The 21,468-nt window shown below is 37.5% G+C and overlaps 4 protein-coding genes across 6 annotated transcripts; 2 read left to right on the top strand and 2 right to left on the bottom strand.

The window, feature by feature from the left end:
* Positions 1 to 95: 95 nt before the first annotated feature.
* On the bottom strand, positions 96 to 4,363 carry pigx (phosphatidylinositol glycan anchor biosynthesis, class X). The gene is made up of 6 exons (XM_061031699.1): positions 4,200 to 4,363; positions 2,775 to 2,865; positions 2,560 to 2,695; positions 2,228 to 2,441; positions 907 to 1,007; positions 96 to 810 (listed from the first exon to the last, which is right to left on the bottom strand). Exons 1-6 carry the CDS (start codon positions 4,261 to 4,263, stop codon positions 673 to 675), a joined length of 744 nt encoding a protein of 247 aa, XP_060887682.1. The 5' UTR covers positions 4,264 to 4,363; the 3' UTR covers positions 96 to 672.
* Positions 4,364 to 4,562: 199 nt separating this feature from the next.
* Positions 4,563 to 6,455, top strand: cep19 (centrosomal protein 19). Its single transcript, XM_061031683.1, has 2 exons — positions 4,563 to 4,871; positions 5,958 to 6,455. Exons 1-2 carry the CDS (start codon positions 4,742 to 4,744, stop codon positions 6,314 to 6,316), a joined length of 489 nt encoding a protein of 162 aa, XP_060887666.1. The 5' UTR covers positions 4,563 to 4,741; the 3' UTR covers positions 6,317 to 6,455.
* Positions 6,456 to 6,652: 197 nt separating this feature from the next.
* Positions 6,653 to 11,732, bottom strand: ing5a (inhibitor of growth family, member 5a). Its single transcript, XM_061031671.1, has 8 exons — positions 11,466 to 11,732; positions 9,732 to 9,803; positions 9,242 to 9,408; positions 9,013 to 9,124; positions 8,808 to 8,907; positions 8,184 to 8,319; positions 8,034 to 8,095; positions 6,653 to 7,780 (listed from the first exon to the last, which is right to left on the bottom strand). The coding sequence occupies exons 1-8, from the start codon at positions 11,500 to 11,502 to the stop codon at positions 7,741 to 7,743; spliced, it is 726 nt and encodes a 241-aa protein (XP_060887654.1). The 5' UTR covers positions 11,503 to 11,732; the 3' UTR covers positions 6,653 to 7,740.
* Positions 11,733 to 12,989: 1,257 nt separating this feature from the next.
* On the top strand, positions 12,990 to 21,183 carry LOC132958668 (pleckstrin homology domain-containing family B member 2-like). 3 transcript variants are annotated; one of them, XM_061031645.1, is made up of 8 exons: positions 12,990 to 13,099; positions 14,234 to 14,284; positions 14,784 to 14,942; positions 15,032 to 15,134; positions 15,269 to 15,308; positions 15,388 to 15,474; positions 16,715 to 16,829; positions 19,239 to 21,183. In XM_061031645.1, the coding sequence occupies exons 2-8, from the start codon at positions 14,248 to 14,250 to the stop codon at positions 19,367 to 19,369; spliced, it is 672 nt and encodes a 223-aa protein (XP_060887628.1). In that variant the 5' UTR covers positions 12,990 to 13,099; positions 14,234 to 14,247; the 3' UTR covers positions 19,370 to 21,183. The 3 variants fall into 3 exon arrangements, with proteins under 3 accessions (XP_060887628.1, XP_060887643.1, XP_060887637.1); XM_061031660.1 differs by having other exon boundaries at positions 12,998 to 13,099; positions 14,784 to 14,936; XM_061031654.1 differs by having other exon boundaries at positions 13,039 to 13,099; positions 14,228 to 14,284.
* The last annotated feature ends 285 nt before the right edge of the window (positions 21,184 to 21,468 follow it).

Raw genomic sequence — 21,468 nt, 5'->3', positions numbered from 1 at the left:
AAGTTATGCCCTTTAGCCCTTTGACCTGACTTGTGGATTTGATCATCTCAGAAAAAAACCCTGAGAAATTATCAAATATAATTCATTATTTGAATGGTTTTTACAAAAAATATATTTAATATCTATCAATTAACAAAGCAGAAAAGCCAATTTATATACATTTCAGCATCAAGGCAATTCTAAGTGCTTCACACGAGACATCAAAACATGAAAAGGGGAAAAGAATCACATTAAGAGGATATTTAATAATCACCAAAACAAACCATTAAAAATTAGAGAAGAACAAATAAAGCAAGAAAAAAAACTAAAATATGAGACCGCTTTAAGATGCAACTGTACAAGTAACAGTGCAGTGTTTTGGGGGGGGTGTTTCGTCTTTTTCCATTTTGCCAGAATGATCCTGATGACGACAAATCTTTTTTGATTAGACGTTTCTGAGGTTTTTTTTGGGCCATTTTTTACCTTTATTGGATAGGACAGCTGAAGGGGGACAGGGAAATGTTGGGAGGAGAGAGTGGGGGATGACATGCAGCAAAGGGCCGAGGTTGGTTAAGAACCCACGGCCACTGCAACGAGGACTATAGCTGCTGTTCATGGGGTGCGCAACATAACCACGAGGCTAACGGCTCCAGTTCCTGAGTATTTAACACAACAAACATTGACTGTCCCTGTTTAAACGATTCGATGTGTCCACATGTATTTGGACAGTCCTACACAGCAGATCATTGTTACGAGAAGAGTTCCAGCACAAACAGGAATCACCAGAGACTCGTCTCCAACTGGAACCTGCACACTCACAGAGCCCTGGTCCTGCAGGATAAAAGAAGAGAAAGGAACATTAAACCGCTAGGATCGTAGGAAGTTTGACTTTATTTAACACAATGAGAGAATTTATTCAATAACCACCTGCTGATGAGGAAGTTGAAGCCATGCACATGTGCTAAGATTTTTGTGAGTGCAGGGAGCTTCAACGACTGTATGAGGCTCGAAGCTGTGGAGCTGCGTGCCTAAAACAAAAAAAGAAGTTTAGATCCATCAGGACAAAAGAGCTTTAATATCCAAATGATTGTTTAATGTTCTATATTATTGGTATAATCAGATATTTACCCAACTTAAAATGAATAGAATAGTTAAAAAAAATAAGTAAAACAACATCTTTCTTATATGAACTCTCAATATACGTATTAGACAGACTGACAGACAAGTTAAACCTTAAAGGCTTTATATGTGATTTTTTGATCCAGCAGATGTCACCCTTGAGCACCAGCATGAAACCAAAACAACTCGCGCTGCATTGTTGTGTTAGCATGCTAATGCTAGTGATCTTTATTATGCTCGTATCTTCACACTGCATGTAAATTTACCTGAAATGAGCGTGATCTAGAAACACAGTTAAGCAGTGAGTACAGTATGTTATTCTTCTTTTCTCTAGTCCCTCAATTAAACAACTTTTATTCGCGAGGGGAGGAGTCATCCGTCGGGCCGGCTATGTCAACATACAGAAAAAAAAACTGAAAACATCACAGACAGTGGGACTCGGGTGTTACACCCATTGTAGACAGTCATAACTCAGAGTTATTTTCAGAGGATATACTTGATTTCTATCATATAAAGCCTTTAACAATAACATAAATTAAACTAAACTAAAAAGGACTATGAGACCTATGCTATGCAGCATCACAGCAGCATTTATCTGGCAGGTTAGACTACTTTAGCTCACATAATAAATGTGAGGGTCTTTCTTAGTGGAGTTAGGATGTTCTCTCCGTACATGTGTGGGTTCTCTCCGAGTACTCTGACTTCCTCCCACAGTCCAAAGACATGCTCGTTATATTAACTGGTGATTCTAAATTGCCCGTAGGTGTGAATGTGGCTGGTTGTCTGTCTCTATATATCAGCCCTGTGATTGACTGGCAAACAGTCCAGTGTGTAACCCCGCCTCTCGCCCAATGACAGCTGGGATCAGCTCCAGTCACCCGCATCCCCGAGCAGGAAAAGCAGTATAGATAATGGATGGATAGATAACCACTACTTTTAATGTGCTCTTACTAATTTATGGATATTCTGGTATGATTTAATGTGAGTCTAATGGGTGTGAACATTTTTCTTATGGTGTTTTAGCATCTAATCTAGGAGATTGTATTGCTTTAAAACACGGGATAGCAACAAGTATTCAAGTATCCAGAACTCTGACAACCTTACCACAGAATACATCACATAAACTCACATTTTTCAGCCCGTAGCAGCAGTTTTGGAGGTTCTATTTCTACAGCTGTAAATGCTTCCCCATCAAATGACGGCTTGTGGTATCGAGTGTGAACGGGGATTGTTACTTTTATCAGTCTGGGAGTCGGTCCATCGGGGGCAGGATACACATAGGTGATAAATCCTGATGTCTTATGAGCAGGTAGCTCCAGGTCAATGGCTGAATTTATTAATATCTTAAATAATGAAGACATACATATTTAGGTTATTACACAATGCACATTTCTGGAGTAAATAAATGTTGTTTGTAATATTTATTCCGACAAATATATTGTGTTTCTGAGTCATTCTTACCTGCCAATCCCTGTGATCACTCAGGGAAGCAAGCTGGTACGGATCGACATAGACCCCCCTGGGCCACCTGTGAACCAGCAGGACTCTGACCCACCTGAGATCATCAGGGCTGAGCTCCACAGAGGTCACCAGCTCTCTAAAACACATCACAGGTCATGTCTTTATTCCTCTCCTGAGCCAAGAATACGGTTGTTAATCCATGTTTGAACCCACACCTGTGAAAGCCGTTCTTCCTGAGCTCCACTGCCACAGCGGAGGATTCAAGCAGCTGCTTCAGGACATCACAATGGTTCTCTTTCTTCTCATCTGGAAACATCATCATAATAATAATACTCTTCATGTCACACATTTAAAAAAGGGTTTACAAAGCAGGGTTGCCTGATACCAGATTTTTAAGCTGATATGAGAGAAGTAAAAATCAAACACAATATTTATTTTTGTGTTACGTGGGGCCCTCTGCCTGCTGGGGGGAGCAGGTAGAGGAAAGACGGATACAATTGACCCTGCAGTGTTGAGGTTCATAACAAATCTTAAGGCCCTTACTCATTATGTCCTCTTTATGATCGAGTTGACTGGCCTGCATTGTCTATTCCTATTGCCATTTCCTCATTTATTAGGCTATACTTAACCTGCTTCCTTCATACTTGTGTAATTTTAATTATGTGAAAAGGGCTGGAAGCTAGAGTCTTCTCTTGTAGATGCTTTGACTGAAGACTTTCTGCTGATGTTTAGACTTGCGTTTGTAATTGCTCTGTGTTTAATGTCTGAAACGTATTTAATGCGCTGCTGCCTGACATGGCCACAGACACTCTTGTAAATTAGATTTATGATCTCAATGAGATATCCCTGTTTAAATAAATAATAAAGAAAGAACAAACACAACCATTTCTTTTTTTTCCCCATGCACAACACACTCCGCATGTTTTAGATTGCTGGGTTTTTGTTATTTTAGTTTGTCTACTGTTGATGTAGGGAGGGATGGAGCAGGTCAGAGATATCATGCCTGATCATGCAGGGCTTTAAGAAAAAACAAATAAAGTTTTTTTTAATTTATTCTGAACTTCTTTAGAAGCCAATGCAGAGAAAATAAGATGGGTGTAATATGAGTGGATCTATTGGACCTCCTTGACAATCTTGCAGCAGCATTTTGCAATTATTTGTAAATGGACAAGATACGACTTATTGAGGCAGGTGAACAGGGAATTGCAATAGTCAAGGTGGGAAGATACAAAAGCAAGAATTAGAATCTCTAACTCAGCTTCAGAGATTGTTTCTTACGTGGATGAAACCTTGCCAATTCCCCCTATATCTGGCTGGTGCAAATGTAATTCACTGTTTATAGGTTACTAATTTATTCTAAATAATAAATCAAGCGATATAAGGTTGCAATTGTGCAACAAACTTAACAATCAGGTGAATAATCTTACATCCCAAACTTTGTAGCAATTAGCTACTGATAGAACAAGCAGTAACAAATAACATTTTGTTTTAATTCAATTTCCAACAAAGAGGATGTTGATTCTGAATCAGAGAGCAATACATTCTAATAATAATAATAATAATAATAATAATAATGATAATAATAATACACCTTCATCTAGCATGTCTTCAAATGACGATATTTAAACAATAAAACTCACCCTCGTCGATTGAACCATGACATGACGATAAACAAGCTAAAACGGCAAACAGTGAAAGATACATCAAAACAATAAAGGGGAGATAAAACAAGCTTGTTACAGCATATACGTTTTTTAAACTTGTAAGGTGCTCTGTGTGAAACTGTTGCCGGAAAAGACTCCCGAAGGACCCCTTAGTAGTTCTACGTCGGCTGTTACTGTGCCTGACTAGAAATAATAACAATAAACGGAAACTGGGGGGAAATGTTAGGCGACAATTCCCTTTATGAATGTGAAACATTTTTTATTAAAGAAATAGTTTTCTAACTACCCAATATTGAAGGGTAAAAAAATGGCTATTTAAAAGTTGGCTCTAAATCCACGTAGGCTTTATTGAAGACACGAACGCCCAGGCAACAGGTGACGCCACTTTCCCAAGAAACTCGACTAAGGACGATTTTTAATTCAGCTTTATTATGTCCGTACAATACAAGTGTATTCTTTGACGTGGTACATTTAACGAGGTTTTGACTGCTGGATAACACACACAGAGAGAACAGGAGATGAGTTTCAAGGCGAAGCGATGCGGAGTGCAGTTCAGTCCTCCTTCTATAGTTTTAATTTATCAACACAAAGACAACAACAGTGTGCGGAAAAGAATCATACCTGTACGGAACTTCTCCAAATATTCTGGTAAGGCAAGATATACTTACACACATCATTTATTAATTAAGTTGTTAAACAGCTATGACAAAATAATCCAAAGCTTTGTGGGCTCTTCTTCGTCCTGTAGGTATTTTAAGATGTGTCTGAAGTGATTGAACCCTACTCTTCCATAAGTGGATCAAAATGACCAGCAGTAGAATCAATTTGTTTTGAAGCAATTTGTGTCATTTTAGTTAACTTGTATTGTATATACATTAGATTTTATAACAGTAGGCCCAATAGAAAAATGGCAACACTCGTGTGTGTGTGTGTGTGTGTGTGTGACTGATCTTCTTCCAGCATCCAGCCATGACACCTTGAGGAGACATAAAGGAAGGAAGGAGGTTTAATTATATCAATCTAATAAAATCAGATACTTTGAGGTATAAAAGATAATACTGACATGCAGCAGACCGCCCAGCGTACAGTGATCTTAAGAGTCATACTTCTAGATATGACCCTGATAGCCGCAGCTGATAACAATCAAAGGTTCACAGATTAGTCATCAAACAAAGACTGTTCTTTGAACTTGCCGCATTTCAATTTGTCTGACACCTACCCGACAGCAGCAGCACTTACAAATCTTGTCACTGATGGTCTTGCTGACGTTTGTATCTCATACAGAGGCATACGAATTAATTTCAGCCTGTTTCAAATGTTCAAAGTCCGGATGCCCAGATAATGAGGATTAGCGCCACATATATTTTTTGGGGTGGGGGTCTAACTTTTACTTATTTTATATTTTTTTGAATTCTTAAGTCTGAGAAAAAAGTCAAACTAATTTTGTATTTTCTTAATTATTATTAATATTAACATAGTGCACTCAGTTTCCAATGCCTTTATCGGCATGTAGTTTCAACATTTTGTTCACTAGAGAATCCAACATTTCCTTCACTTCTAATTTTCTTTCTTCCTTGTTGTCTTTGGTGGTGTCCTAGTGTTTCACAAATCTCAGTGGTGGTTGCACGGCTCGGCTTCAAAATCCTTTAATTCACACCCCAGTGAGATGTAAATATTTAAATTAAAAAACACATGATGATAAGGGAGTTAACTTTTTCTGCCCATCTCGTCCAGACTGCAGCCTGGCAGCTGAAGGGCTGAAGAACAACCCCCGGCACAGGGACTACCTGGACTCGGTGTCCCACCGTCAGCTGGAGAAGCTTCACATCGTCCTGCGGGATCACATGAAAGGCTTCAGTCTGGAGCACAGCCTGGAGCACAGCCTGGCCTCGTTCCGCCTGGACCCAGAAGAAGACCTGAACAAACTGGACGACGGGGAGCTGACTCGCAGGAAGGAACAAATGGACGAACTCTTTGAGAAGAACCGTAGGCACAAAGATGATGCCGACTTTGTTTACGACCTGGAAATGGATTTTACTAAGACCAGCCAGGAAAAGTGCAGCTGGGACGAAGAGTCTGATGACGGATTTTAAAAGTCTGTTCTGCTGTAACTCAGACGCTTTACATCGTAGTTATGGTTTCCAAACGTTTCATGATCTGACATCTGTAAATATGCTCTCTGGCACACTAACAGTTGAAAAAATAAGTCTATATTAAATACAAATCATTAGATATGGAGAGTAAAGTCTCAAATCAGTGTCCAGAGTTAATTTGATGGGAATCCCAGACGATGAACATTAAATCTATAACTCAACTAACCAGTAATACAAGTATACAAATACCAGTAATTAAACTGCAAGCAAGGGGCGCTGTACATTTGCATCACATAACATTTTTCATTCCAACAGCAAAAGACTAAAATGCATGGATAATAGTGAATATTTATTTGTTATAAAATACTGCATTTTACAAAATACAAAGACTTTGGCTCTTTTATTTGTGGCTTACACCTAAATGAGTGATATTCACAGTCGAGTATGAACGAAGATGCTAAAATCCCATTAAATAAAATTTGAAGTGTACACACCAATAAGAAAGCAATACAACAAATATATCTTTGGAAAAAATGGTGTCCACAAAATATTGTTTCATATCATACAAAACATATATATATATTTTTATATATTTCCATGTGGTTCAAAGCGATGGCAAAGTTTAAATGAGAAAGTATTCCATAAAACCAAGCCTGCAGGTTTCAAACCTCTTGAGGGGAAAATTTCATTCAAAGTGCAAAAAAACCTCATTCAGCTGACAGGAGACAGCGACCGACTGACCAAAAGTACCACAATACATTCAAGGATGTCGCAGCTTTTCTTAAAATCTAAAATCATTCATTGTTTGGTTTAAGATTATTGAAACATTTTTTTTACACTGGTATCGATTGCAGTCATTTATGCGGTGTCATTATTTTCCCCGAGGAGGTAGGTAACTGAAATCTGACATAATTCCTTTTACCACCAAACGTTCAGTAAGGATGTAGGTGTTTAAATTAAACTTCTCAGCAGGCTTATCATTTGTTTACAAAATACATCTTTATAAAATTGACATTTCAAGTATGCTAAAGCCACAATCCAGGATTTCTGAGTACGTCAGTCATGACAGTATTTACACTATGAGACTGAAAGTGGAAGGACTTTCTGATTGGGTAGAACTTGTGCATCTTTTAGACTAATTTACAGAGTACACAGATATAACAGGTGAATCCATTAATGTAAAGCTATCGGACAAAGACAGCAGTTTGAAAGTTGATGACACGGATACTGTAACATTTAACAACAATTTGTTGGTGCCACAGGTGTATCTGAACTCCCGATCAGCATCAGGTCTTAAAGTATGAGTATTACCACCAGTTCTATGGAGAGTTATAGGGACAGAGACATATATGTTTATATATCACACTATTAAACTACATTAAACATAGATACATTATTAGGCGAGTACTTCTAAAAAAGATATTTCATTTCTTTTTCCGGTCTTGGGTGCACCTGGGACAAAACCTGAGAGATTTGAAAGAAAGGGGGTAAAGGATATCAGGCATGTGTTTGTCAAAGGACAAAAAAGCAGAAAGAATTAAGAGCATAGTACGAGATTTAAGGTACGTCAGAAGGGGTGTGAATATGTTGATGCCATCCAAAAGTTAGGGCACTTTGATGGTCAAAATGCAAATTTGACGTATTATATTGATGAGGTGTGATAACACCCTTCTGACCCTTGGGTTAACATTTTATCAACTAATTCAAAAGTTCTTACCATTTTCCTTTGGGTTTGGTGGCGAGATCCACACAAGCAAAGTGAAACCACTCAATTGGACACTGAAGGTAGAAAGAAAAAACATCAGTATTTCAAACAAGAAATCAAAGGAGTTCTGATGAGAAAGAACTGTAATAAATAAAAACTTACGTCTGGGTTATCACATCCGATCATCTCTCCGTACGATACCTGATGGCACAGACAGTACGTGGGCTCGTTGGGATCCACCGGCATGTCCAGAACGTCTGACGGCTGCATCGGCAGGAGAGCATCGCTCAGGTCAGGGCTGAGAGGTCAACACAACCAACAGAGGGGGATTAGTATTTAATTATGAGTCGCTGTTCTTCATAATAACAATGTTTTCAATGATACAGGACGTTCAGGTCTGACTAGACTTGTCACACATACATTTTAAGCTTAGCTATGACACTAATAAATATCAAAAATATCTATACCTATTTTGATACCACAGCAAAAAAAATAGAAGTCCTAGACTTACATATTGGGTCATTTGTAATTACCGCAATTTCTTTTTTTTTAACCACACTATTCAAATTGAACAGATCAAATTGGCATGCCAATATTTTTGTGTAATTTAGACAGTGCTCTCTCTAAGTTAAAATATAACTGAAGGTTGTTGTTTTTTTTATAAAGCTGTCATACTTTTCAATACTATTGATTATTAAAATAAAGGAGACTGTATCGTTCTCAAAATGTGGTATCAAAAAGTATTGTACATTTTGACAACCTGAGGTCTGACTGAGCCAAAGGTACCTGTTGATCTTTTTCTTCTTTCGGGGAGAATCTTCTTCAGAGCCTTTCTTTGCTCTTCCTCGAGAACTACGCTTTTCTCTCAGCCCCCGGGACTCAGCTTCTGTTGGAAATGTTTAAGATATATGATTAGCAAAGGAAGAAATCTATGCATTTTTATACTAAAGACGTATTTGTGTGAATGTTGTCTGTCAGGCAGTGAACTCACTTTTCACACCTCTTCCCTCTGAACTCTCGTGGCCACTCAATTCCAGTTTCTCCTTCAGCTCATTTTCAAACCGAGCCAGATCTGCATCCAGCCTGCGAATGTGTTTGTCCACCTGCAGGACAAGAGGTCCATGACATTAAACCCTCAAAACAAACGTTTATAAAACCACAACCTGGTAACAATGGCAGGAAACTTGAAGGTGACCCGCAGTTGAGTTTGTTGGACTGACCATTTCGTACGTCTGCATTGCGAGCTGGACTTTGTCGTCGCTGAACTCTTTGCACTTGCTGTAGGCGTTCTGGATCTTCTGCAGGTGTTCCACTCTCTGAGCTGAAGCCAGGTTCTTCACATTTGCAATGTACTCTTCAGCCAGTTTGTTGATCTCCCCTTTCTTTTCTGCACGTCAACATCATTATTACAGAGCAGGAAAAAAACTAGGCTTGTCTGGCAGGTTTCAGTTAGTAGACATTGTGACGTGTCTAGGCAGAGAGCACAGGTGTGATAATAATAATAATAATAATTATTATAATAATAATAATAAGTTATAAGTGAGGTAGATGCAGGGTCCTGATTGCAGTGGTGCTATCCAATTTCATTAATGCTTTATGCTAATGCTGTTATACTTGTGCCTCTGTTGCAAGACAAATCACAACATCAGCATGTTTAGGACTAAATCTAATAAGAAAATTATTTAAAATTAAGTTATAGATGATGCTCACCTTCAGTCCTGTTGTCAAGGTCCCTCATCAAAGTGAAGTTCCTCTGTAGCTCACATGGAAGGTTTTCAATACCTGAAGAGACAGTCAGAAAGATGAGCAAGATTTTTAACTCTACATACTTTGTTTTATCTATCTAATAAACAAAACGGGTGTCATTTGGGGAGAAATTTCGACGAATGTCCTTGGGTACCAGAAGTCTGTGCTATACATTGTTTTTATCCCTGAAGGGCAAATGATTTTGCAGCAAGGCATTAAAAAGGACAGAAAACAACAAAATACATTTAAAGAGCTAATGAGGTAAATGTAAGATGACACTGAATATAAATAATATATATCATATACCAAATGTCTGTGACACATAAGAGCAATGGTAATTTTGACAGATATTTTAGATTTAGTCTTAAGTTCTTTGCTCACTGAGTCTGTTTTTTTTCTTATGTGTTGTTCGGATCCAGAAAAAAACCCCAAAAAAAACGTTACACACAGAACTCTTGCACACAGAGTCTGGTGGGTTTATTTTTCTATTAACTGCGAAAAATCCCAGTCCCAGAGTCATCAAGCAGTGAAGATGATTTTGTGCTTCTTTGACTCCTTGAAAAAAGAAACATGAAAGACTGGATCCATCCCGTCCTGAAAACAAGACACAGTCCCTTTAGATGTCATTTAGCTTGATGTTTGCATGTCGGGCGTCTCTGAATAGTCAAACAACCATCTAAACGATTTGGACTGATGCGAAAAAAATGCAGAAAATAGAACCGGTGTCCCTTTACATAGAGATAAATATAACCAGTAAGTGTACAACCTAAAGTATTACTTTCATAAAGATAGATAAGGGAATTGCTTTTTTTTTTGCATAGGAAAGAGTCCCCATGGATGGAAGTAAGAAAAACTGATGACGAAAAAGAAGGTAATGAAAATGCATGTGATTTATGACACAGAATAACAAATAAATGTAAATTGTTAACTTCCACCCTTACAAAAATAATGAACAGAACACATACACCGAGAACAAGTTGCAAATATCTCAAAATGATTTTGTTGCATTTATATATTTATATTTTATTTGGGGTATTAACAGTACCAAATAGTGAATATATTGAACTTATTAAATTGTACTAGGTAAGCATTATAGTTTTAAAGAAAATGTACAGTTTTTAATCTTTACTTCATCTTTAAAAGATTGAAGGATAAAGGTGTAAATCCAAACTGTGTTTTTTTTCCACCACACTGTGACGCACTTTAAATTCCCCGCCCCGGGGACTCGCCCCGACGCCCCGACCACCCGACGCCCGACGCCCCGACCTGTTGACGGGAAACTCGGTCACCAACAGGTTGTAAATGCACATCTTCTTCGCTACTGAAAACATACATGTTTCCTATTTAAAAAATCTAATGTTTTAAAGCGCTGGATATGACTTTAACATATTAAACATAGATATAAACCCATCATTGCTTGCTAACATTTAAATCTGATATATGACGACACAGAAACAAAGGGTGCATCTCTGTTTGTCACACAGAGACACGAGAAGTAAACTTTATCAAACTGAGAGGAGGTGCTAATCGGTTAGCCTGAGAGCTAACTAGTGACCTCACTGCCAATTGCTACTGGGCTGTATCTGTCAGTGGCCTGCAAAGCGAAAAAGTCTTCGACATAACCATTAAAGTAGACCTCAAACATGTGAAATGTGTTGGACATGTTACTTGTATTGTAATATATCCACAGATACTCACTGTCAAGGTAATGTTCCAAGTAAATTGCCGTCGCCATGTCAGGTTAGCCGTGTTAGCTTCTGTGTTACTCGCGTTAGCTCTCAGATTGCTGTCCGGAGAGTTTGTTTTAAGAACCCTGCTGCCCGTCGGTCAGTGAGGTTGGAGATATGTGATCCCGCCTGCTGTAGCAGACTCCTCCGGGCGGTGATGAAAAGGACGCTGACTGTTGAGGCTCAGTTGGTTTCCCTCCAGTTCTTCTTCGTTCACATACACTGTTTGTGTTGCATTCGCGTTCTTCCCAGATACTCGGAGTTCCCAAGTTTGAAACTTCAGACAAATCAAAACACAGAGCTTTCTTTTTTTTTCCTCAGGAAGTCTTTATTTTATGGAGCCCCTGAAATTTCACAAAGTAAAAGAAATATATTAGAAATATCTTGTGCCCACAAGTTATTATGTTGTGCGCATAATTGATTAAAATATCACAAATTGTGTACTATATCTCTGTATATAGCTTTTTTATAAAACTGTACCTGGACAACATACATAATTTAAAAAATATAATAATTACAAAAAAAAAAAATATATATATATATATTCTATTTTTTTACGAGTTATCTGTACTCATTTGTATATATTTTAAGAACAAAATTACATTTTCAACTTGTATTTTTTAGTTATACACCAACTGTTTTATGTCTAGATGCTTTTGCCATACTGCAATTTTGCAGAGCTCTGTTTCTTTAATATGAATTACTCTCTGTTCTTTTATCGTACTTAATCAGAATCAGCTTTATTGGCCAGGTATGCTTAAACAGGAAGGAATTTAACTTCGGTGAACTGTGCTGTCCATTTACGAAGGTATAAAATTAAATGTCAACAATAAACAAATAAGCAAAGGCTTATATGTACAAGACTAAATAAGATAATAGTGCAGTGGTGAATAGTGCAAAAGACGCTGAATTAAAAATGAGGTAGTTTTACAGTATTTACATTAAAGTGTGCGTAGCTTGCTAATTTAAATTAAATAATATATACTTTTATGTACATTCACAGAGACAGTTTGGTTCCAGAGTTATTTCGCAGCGACAGGTCTGACACTGTGACATCAGAGTGACAAACTGGGGGAAGAAACTGTTCTTATGTCGGGTTGTATGGGCGTTTTGGTTTAATTGTGTTTTATTTTCACTTTGGCAATGTTAACGTATGTTTCCCTTGTCAATAAAGCCCCTTTTAATTTAAATTAAATTGTTTTAAATACATGATTAAAAAAAGTAATTTGCATTTTGAAAAATTCACATTCCGAGTTGTTGTTCCGACTTGAAGGAGCAGTCATCGATTATTCCGACATCACATGAACGCAACTGGAGACACGAACAAGCTCATCCTCGCCGTGTTTCCAACGCTGTCAGCTGACAGGTTACGTCATACATAACAGACACCTCCCTCTCCAAAGAGGTCGAAGGCTAGTGATGATGCTGTGTGGGCGGAGCTTATGAACAGAAAATAACGGCGGTCTTCAGATTGTGTCCACTGGCCTTTTTGGTCCTGGTTTTTCACTCCGAGGAGAGCATCGTCTTTTGCTGAGCAGCTCACTTCCGGGTTCGCTGCATCCTAGCGGAGCATTTCATCTTTCCTTAAATCATAAAAATAATCAAGTAAGTAAATAAATTATACAGCTTCTTTACCAGCAAGTGTACCGGTACCATCAGTTATAAGGACTGGTATTAGCTTTGTAGCTTATTATTAACACGGAACTAGTTAGCACTTAGGTTAGCTCGCTGCTGACATGTAAACAAACAGCGTGAGTTGAGGTCAGATAACTTCGTTTAGTAAAGTAGAAAAAGCTTAAAAAATAATCGTAACATACTTAACATCTTTCTCAGTTGAATACTGGGTTTGTTACGCTTAAAGAAGCTAATTTATACATTTATAAGAAATTAGCATGACCTGTTCACAGCTGGCCTATTGGTGTTTAAACTACTGTAAACATTTTCCATACTTTTTTGAAACAATCTATGTTATTGTAATTGATGAATAATATTTAAAAGGACCAAAATAAATAATAAAAAAAAATATTTTTCAAAACATGTTTTTAAAAAGAGGAATGAATCCATAAAATAAGAAAGAAATCCAAGCCAACTCCTGAACATTGTTTAAATTACACAAATACGAAATTTAAATTGCACAAATACGTTTTTAATGTTCAAGAAACAAAACGTTGCCGACGTATTTCTGCATTTCTGCAAGAGTTGGTTCAGGAACAGCTGAAGTCCCAAGTAGTAAAAAAACAAAAAACAAACTTGACTTACTGTCTAACTTGTACGCACAAGATAATCACTTATTTCCACAAAACAATATAGTGTTTTCAGAAGATTATCACTTCTTTCCACAGGATAATAATGCGTTCCCTTGTGATAGTTATCTTGTGCATACATCATTATCATATTATGCGCACACGATACATTTCTTTTACTTTTTGGGACTTCAGGGGCTTGCATTATTTTTCTCTTTTATTTTGGGGGTAGGTGTCGGGAATGTTTCGTGACTAAGAATGGAAAATTGTATTATTAGTTCACTAAAAAAAATTGTGCAGACGAATAAAAGTAATAAAATAGGAAGGATGAAATTAATGTAACAAACAACAAAGTAAATTTAAAAGGAACTCATTGGAAACTTCAGACTGTTTATAAAGAAAAGACAACATGTGGGGGTCCATACATCTGATTTAAAGTGTCAGTAGTTTGATTCTCAGAGGCAGAACTTGACACTTGATATTTGTTTGGTTTCAGGTGCTGCCTCCAGGATGGCGATGGTGAAGAGCGGTTGGCTCCATCGACAGAGTGAGTAGTCATATTGAACCCTTACTGAATTTAATGTTGTACTTTATGTCATTGTTATCATTCTTACTGATTTTATCATCATCACGATTCAAACTGTTCTGCTTTTAAATCAACATTTAAAATCTAAATTGTGTTTTTTAAGAATTATTTTAAATCTTTTTGAAATGATTTTATTCTATTAGAATGTTAATGTTTTTTATGTGTAATAATTCATAATTTCATTGCTTTGTCTCTTATTTATTTATTGTCTTAATGAATTTGTGATTAATATTTTGTGTTTTTCTGTTATTTTATTGAATTCATGTCGGTGTGCAGTAAGTAACACTGTTATAGCTGCTCCCTTGTGAAGCATGTTGATCTAAAATTATAGCTGATAATAGATAATAAATCCAGTTTGATTAATAAGTATTTCTGATATATATCTATATGATAAAGTGACTTTGAGATCCTGTAAACCTGATTGTGGTTGTGTTTGAACTGTAGCCCGTGTTTGTTGCAGGCACTATCCTGCGCCGCTGGAAAAGAAACTGGTTTGACTTGTGGGCCGACGGACGTCTCATGATCTACAACGATCAACAAAGGCCTGACATGGAGGACGACATCCACATGAGGGTCGACTGCATCAACATCCGCAACTCAGCCGCGTGTCAAGGTAAAGGTACATGCCACCTGGTACATGATGATGTCACCGATGAACCCTGTTTGTGTTCAGACTTGTAAACGTGTGGCCTCTGCGTCTTCTCTCAGAGCTGAACCCTCCGGAGGGAAAGACCCGGGACACCCTGCTGCAGATCGTGTGCAGAGATGGTCGAGTTATCAGCCTGTGTGCGGACAGTGCTGATGATGCTCTGTGAGACAACACACACATTATTTGTTTCTCATTTAGTTTCTACGTTAATGAGGATAACTTTTTATTTAGAGGCATTCTGTGTCTTTATTTCTAGAATACATTTATTTCACAGCAGAGTGTGCTCTGTGTTGCAGGGCCTGGACCATGGCACTGCAGGATGCCAGAATTAATGCGGTGAGTTTCTACATTTAGATTTATTTTCATAGTAAAAATAAAATAGCTCTCAGTCCTAATTTTCTTTTTTTCTTTTCAGGTGGTAGCTACTCCTCAAATTGGATTTGCACAGGAAGCAATAGCCTCTGCTCCTCCCCCTTACTCAGAATATGCTCCCCCAGCTCAGGTAATAGATGTAAACTTCATTAATATGACTTCATTTATATCAATTAAGTTCAAGACTGATTTATATAAAAGTCTTTTGGTCATAAGCCTGACCATTTCAGGTTAAAGAGTTCTGATTTTCTCCACTAACTCAGGAATGAACAAGATAATTTATCGTGTTTTTAGGGGATTAAACGTTTTTTTTAAATTATGAGTCACAAGTTACAACAACATGAGACAAGCAGACGATGTATGATTATATGACACTTTATATAATATTTATTATAAAATTAAACGTAACCAGTGGTGCTCATTACTGTCTACAAACTTGAATATTGTAACAAAAATAATGAAAGTTATTATTGTTATGAAAGTAAATTATTTAAAATCACCTCTGAATAAGAATATTTTCTTATGTAATGCAGACTACAATATGAGACAAGCAGCCTATGTACATCAGCATTAGACTTAATTTTAGGACAATTTAGACCCGACAGGTTCATTCTTATTAATATATTTTGGATAGGGCAGACCCAGGGCTCTCCAGAGGGATTATATAGGTATCACATCTAGCCTGGGAACGCCTCTGATTCCCCCGAGCTGGAAAACTTGAGAAGGGGGGAGTCTGGGTTGACTGTCTTCGAAAATGGATGGATGGATGAGTTTTAGGATCAGAATTAAACATATAAAGCGAGTAATGAGTACTTCTCCCTCCATCTAGAAACTCTAATATTAAAAATCAGAATCAGCTTGATTGGCCAGGTATGTGTGCACATTCAAGGAATTTCAAGTTAAACAATATCATAAGAAATGAACAACCGACAAATTATGAGTGAGTATTATTCAAATGATGTATGTGTGAAGAGCGAGTGGAGAGTGTGTCGCGCTGTTTGTAGACCGCAACCCTAACCCAGAAGCCGTCATCACTTGGATTTGTAGTTTCCACCCAGACAACAAAACTTGATACAACACTTCCTGTTCACAACCAGCTCTTTTATAAACGACAGAAATAAAGAAATGAAAACCCAAAGAACTGTCCATAACATGACACATCAGTTTATTAAGCTGCAGTGTCTTTACAGAGATGTATAAGATAATGCCCATGTTGAGTGTCACATGTTATCACTGTATGTGCTCTTCTGGATGTCCTTTATGGAAACATCAAGCTAACAGAAAAAACATTTCCTGCTTTCTGAATCAAGAGGGAATGAAAGGACTCACAGAGGATCAACAGAGTGTTGTTGTGTGTTCTTGTTCTGCAGGTTTATTCTCTGGGCCCATACGGAGAATATGTTCCATCTCCACCTCAGGCCACACAGATCATGTACTCTGCTGACGGACAGCCCTACGCTGTGGCTTATCCTTACCAGTACCAAGGTAAATATCTGCACTTTTCTCAGCTCCTAATGAAATAATCATGTTGAGTAAGGTGTTAGTCGCTGGCTTGTGAGGAGAAGCGGGGCACACTGAGGTTGTTTAAATGTTCAATACAAAACTATATTTAAAACTGTAAAAATCTGCGTTACCTTAAAAGAAAAGACCCAAAGCTTTAAAAGAAAATTCAGCCATATTTTAAACAAAAGCCTGTAGCAAGAGAAAGAAAGAGATAGCTGTCTACATTGCACGAATATGTGGAAATGTTTCAGTACTGAAAAGTTCCCAACACATTTGTGAAATTTAGACAGTGTGCAGGAGTTTGAGTGAAGTTTTTGGCTGTGGTATCAAAACAGGTAGGAATATTGTTTGACCTTTATAGTATCCAAGTTTAATATTGTGGTTTCCAGACATCCCTTAAAGGCTTTATATGTGATTTTTCACACTTAAATATAATAGAAATCAAGTATATCCTCTGAAAATAACTCTGTGAGTCATGACTGTCTACAATGGGTGTAACACCCGAGTCCCACTGTCTGTGATGTTTTCCGAGTTTTCCGAGTCATATCTTCAGTTTGTTTACATCGCCAGGATGGCCGGCTGACTCCTCCCCTCGTGTATAAAAGTTGTTAAATTGAGGGACTAGAGAAAAGAAGAATAACATACTGTACTCACTAGATCACGCTCATTTCAGGTAAATTTACATGCAGTGTGAAGATACGAGCATAATAAAGATCACTAGCATTAGCATGCTAACACAACAATGCACTGCGAGTTGTTTTGGTTTCATGCTGGTGCTCAAGGGCGACATCGCATATAAAGAGTGTTTGTTCACAGTGATGTCAAACAGGACAATAAGCAAAAAGTGTCAAATTCAGCTGACTCTCAGGGAAACACTTCTTCACTCTCCTTATCCACTGCTCACAGAATTAAAGGAACGATTAATCTTCAGAGTGTAACACCAAGTGAGTTAAACTTCTGGGGATTCAGTCTGTCTATTTAGGAAGCACAAGTCATTGTGAATCAGTGTCACCTGCTTTCGTGCAAATAAAAGTGACAATAAATATAAATAATAAGGAAAAAAGCACCCCATATGATTGTTATTCAACTAGAATGCTGAAGAGGATGACATTATCCTCATTTATTACATCATATTGTTAAGCATCTGACATCTCAGTAGGGGACTTTTAAGACAGTAAATTTGTCCCCTTATTCTTTTAGTGCTTTCAGATTTGCAGAAAAAGGAGCTGTATGTGCGAACACAAGCAGCCAAATTTTTCACGCAGACTTCACCTGGAGTCTCTCCTGTCAGCCCCCTAGTAATTTTTCCGCAGCAAGCCCGAGTGGGCCTATGTGAGAAAACAACAGAATCTAATCCTGAGAATTCACCTCGAGCCGATAGGAGGGGGAGAGACGTTAATATACTGTGACTGGAGTCAGTGCGTAGACTGTCTGCACGTGACAGCTACAATCTCTGTGCATGTAATTAAACGTCTGCGTTATGTTTTCTCTTGGTCAGTTTGTTGTTCTCCGCTCTTTTGTTGATAGTGTGATTACATCGAACTACACGTAGCATTCATATAAAGGCAAATATTATTTTTATAGCATCTAGGGCAGGGGTGGGCAACTGGCGGCCCCCATCAACCCTCAATGTGGCCCTCAGGTCAATTTTTACATATCAATTAATTGGAAACATGAAGAAAATGTGACAAAATCTGCCATGAAATCATGAAAACCAGAAATACATCCATAATAATATTTGATCACTGGCATATGTTGAGTTAAATTTGAGACATAATTGTTATTTTTTTTAAATAATTGATTCATAATTGATCGTTTTTGTGTACTACAATTTGGCCCTTTGGCAGGGAGAATTAATTGAATGTGGCCCTTGCCGTGACCGAAGTTGCCCATCCCTGATCTAGGGGGAATCTGTTACTGGTACTCCGTCCTTTACTTCAGCATCATATTTTTTACTTCAAGTCTTACCTCAGGAGACTGAGACTGTGTTTTTCTTAAATATTCAATTCAGACAGGTGCATTTGAGATAAATGAATCCATCAAAACCTGCAGGCAGACTCCTGCTCACTGTCTCAACTGCACACATATGTTGGAAAACATTTAGATCAGGATTTATTCGTGCAATTTGGTTAGGAGAAGTCAGTCTGCGAGATTTGATAATTAAAAACAAGAAATAACCCTAGGACTTTTATTTGTGTTGTCGTCGTATCAAAACAGGTATCGGTTTCGTTGAATACTTAAAAAGATATGTTTCTCTCTGTAGTGTCATTTTTTTATGGATTAGGTGGAGTAACTGGCTGTAGGACTAGATGTAAAGAATGTATGCTCATTGCTGCTTTAGCCATATTTGAAAACTAAACTTTGACACCTCCCTGATGTCGTCGTGTCCAGATGGGTACGCCGCCCCCGGGGTGAACCACGTGGTGGTCCGGGAGCGTCAGCGCGAGGACGGAGGAGCGTTGGGAATGCTTGCCGGAGCAGTGACGGGTTTGGCGCTCGGCTCTCTCTTCTCCGTCTTCTGAAGTTTCTTTACCGCTCTCCGTGTTTCTGCTTCTTCTTCTTCTCTGTGCCGTCACATGAGCCGGAGTGAAATGTGTCTGTGGGGCTACATCCATCTATGAAGCATGATTGTGATTGGCGGTGAATTACTCCCTCTGTGTCCTATATATACAAATATTTAAAGTCAATACTGTTAGCACTTTCTCATAAGCCCCGCCCCCTTTGTGTTGTCTGAATATGAATGTTATTAACCAAAAAACAACAATTACTCGCTTTTAAAGGACAGGAAACACACAACTTTCAGATCCTCACACATTTCTCCTTCATATATGCAGATTTATCTTTTTTTACCGTTATGTTTTATGTTGCTCCGTGTACTGTACCTTCACTTTGTTTGTTGTGTGTTTTGAATATGCAGTGTTTCTTCAACTCCTCAGGTTATTTGTGTTTGAGGCAGGCTGAGATGAGAGGTGTGAACAGAAGATTGAACAGTATGTGAAACCCTTTTAACTTTGAACCCTTTTCACTCCTGGCCAATAATCAGTGGACTCCTAATTTTCACCGATCAAAGTTACCATATCTGTAATGAGTTTACATAAAAGTCAACAGTAGAAGCTTGTACGTTATAGCTGCAGATATCTACTTGGAACAATTTGACATATGAGACATTCATTTTAGTTTTATTAAATCAGATTGCTCTCAGTAAAATTGACAATATGGAGGATATGTTTGCATGGAGTTCTGCCCAATTCAATTTCTACTTGAACTTTTTCCGCTTCTGATTGAAAGTTAAAAGGGCTGAGCGTACGCACGCACACACATGAAGCCATAATCACTCATTTTGTAGCTTTTCTGAGGAGTTTGTTGTGATTAAAGTCTAATGACATCACAAATAGTTTCCTGTTTGAGGAAACGCTGACATGTTTACCGTGCTTTACGTTTTAAAGGGACGTCGCTCCTCTTTAAATGCCTGCTTTATTTGATGCTTTATTTAAGGTCATTATTTCATTGGCAGCTTTAAATCAGTCTTATAGTTTAAAACACTTTTGATGTGATTTTTTTTAATTTTGTTTGTCAGTAGATTCGATGCAGCACAAAAAGTCTAATCAGGTTTATTCTTCTGTTGGGTCCCACTTGAGTTGAAACATCTCACCTCTATTATTCTGTGGATTATATTCATTCACTAGAAATCAGTTTGAGTCTGCTTTCAGTCAAAGGTACAGCTTATTGATATTTAATAATGACACTAATAAATACAAGTATTTCCTATTTATCAAACTGTCAGCTTGTGTGAGCAGCGTAACATTGATGTCATTTTTCTGAAACTGTTTAACATGTGACATGAACCTGTTTTATTACTCTTATTAAAACTACTCACATTTAGACCCTCGCGCGTTTCAAATTCAAATATATGAAGGTCAACTAAGAGATGTATTTTAACAATTAAATATATTCACAAAGCAATCGACTCCTGGTTTTTGATTTCAAGTTTTTTTATTCAACCTTTTTTGTTCACAGAATATTTTTAAAGGAAATAAAAAGTGCAAATAACCGGCATCAGTTTTATCATAGTAACAAACAAGTGACCTCAATAAACACCGAAAGAAAATGTCAATACAAAGACAGAATTCACACTGAGAACAAACACGCTTTCAGCGTCTTGACGGGATCAATAGTTCATTACAATCGATCAGTCACTGACAGTACGAGTGTAGAAAACATGCAAACATTTTAGCACATGAAAGAATGAGCAATGCTTATAAAGTAGTGAATGTATATTATTTAAATTTAAACAAAGAAACCCTGAAGGCACCTTTAGAAGCTGCTTGTCATAAACTCTGCATATTCAAATAAAAAAGACCAGAAAAAAAGCTTACATGTTCAAAGAATCTGAGCCTCTATACATTTGACCGTATAATTTTTAATTTTTAAAGCCCCAAAAATGATTATTTTAAAGAATAACTTCTTACCAATATATCTGTAGTCAAATCAAAATAACCAGAAAACACATTTACATGTTAAAATTCTTTGAGCATTTACACACTTTACAGCATGAAATAAAAATTTTAAAGGCCCAAAAGTGATTCTGTTAAAGACAAAATAACCTCCCGTTATATCAGAC

The sequence above is a fragment of the Labrus mixtus genome, chromosome 3, assembly GCF_963584025.1.
Source record: "Labrus mixtus chromosome 3, fLabMix1.1, whole genome shotgun sequence".
NCBI lineage: Eukaryota > Metazoa > Chordata > Actinopteri > Labriformes > Labridae > Labrus > Labrus mixtus.
The sequence above is the reverse complement of the archived record's forward strand: the minus strand, read 5'-3'. Positions and strand labels throughout refer to the sequence as shown.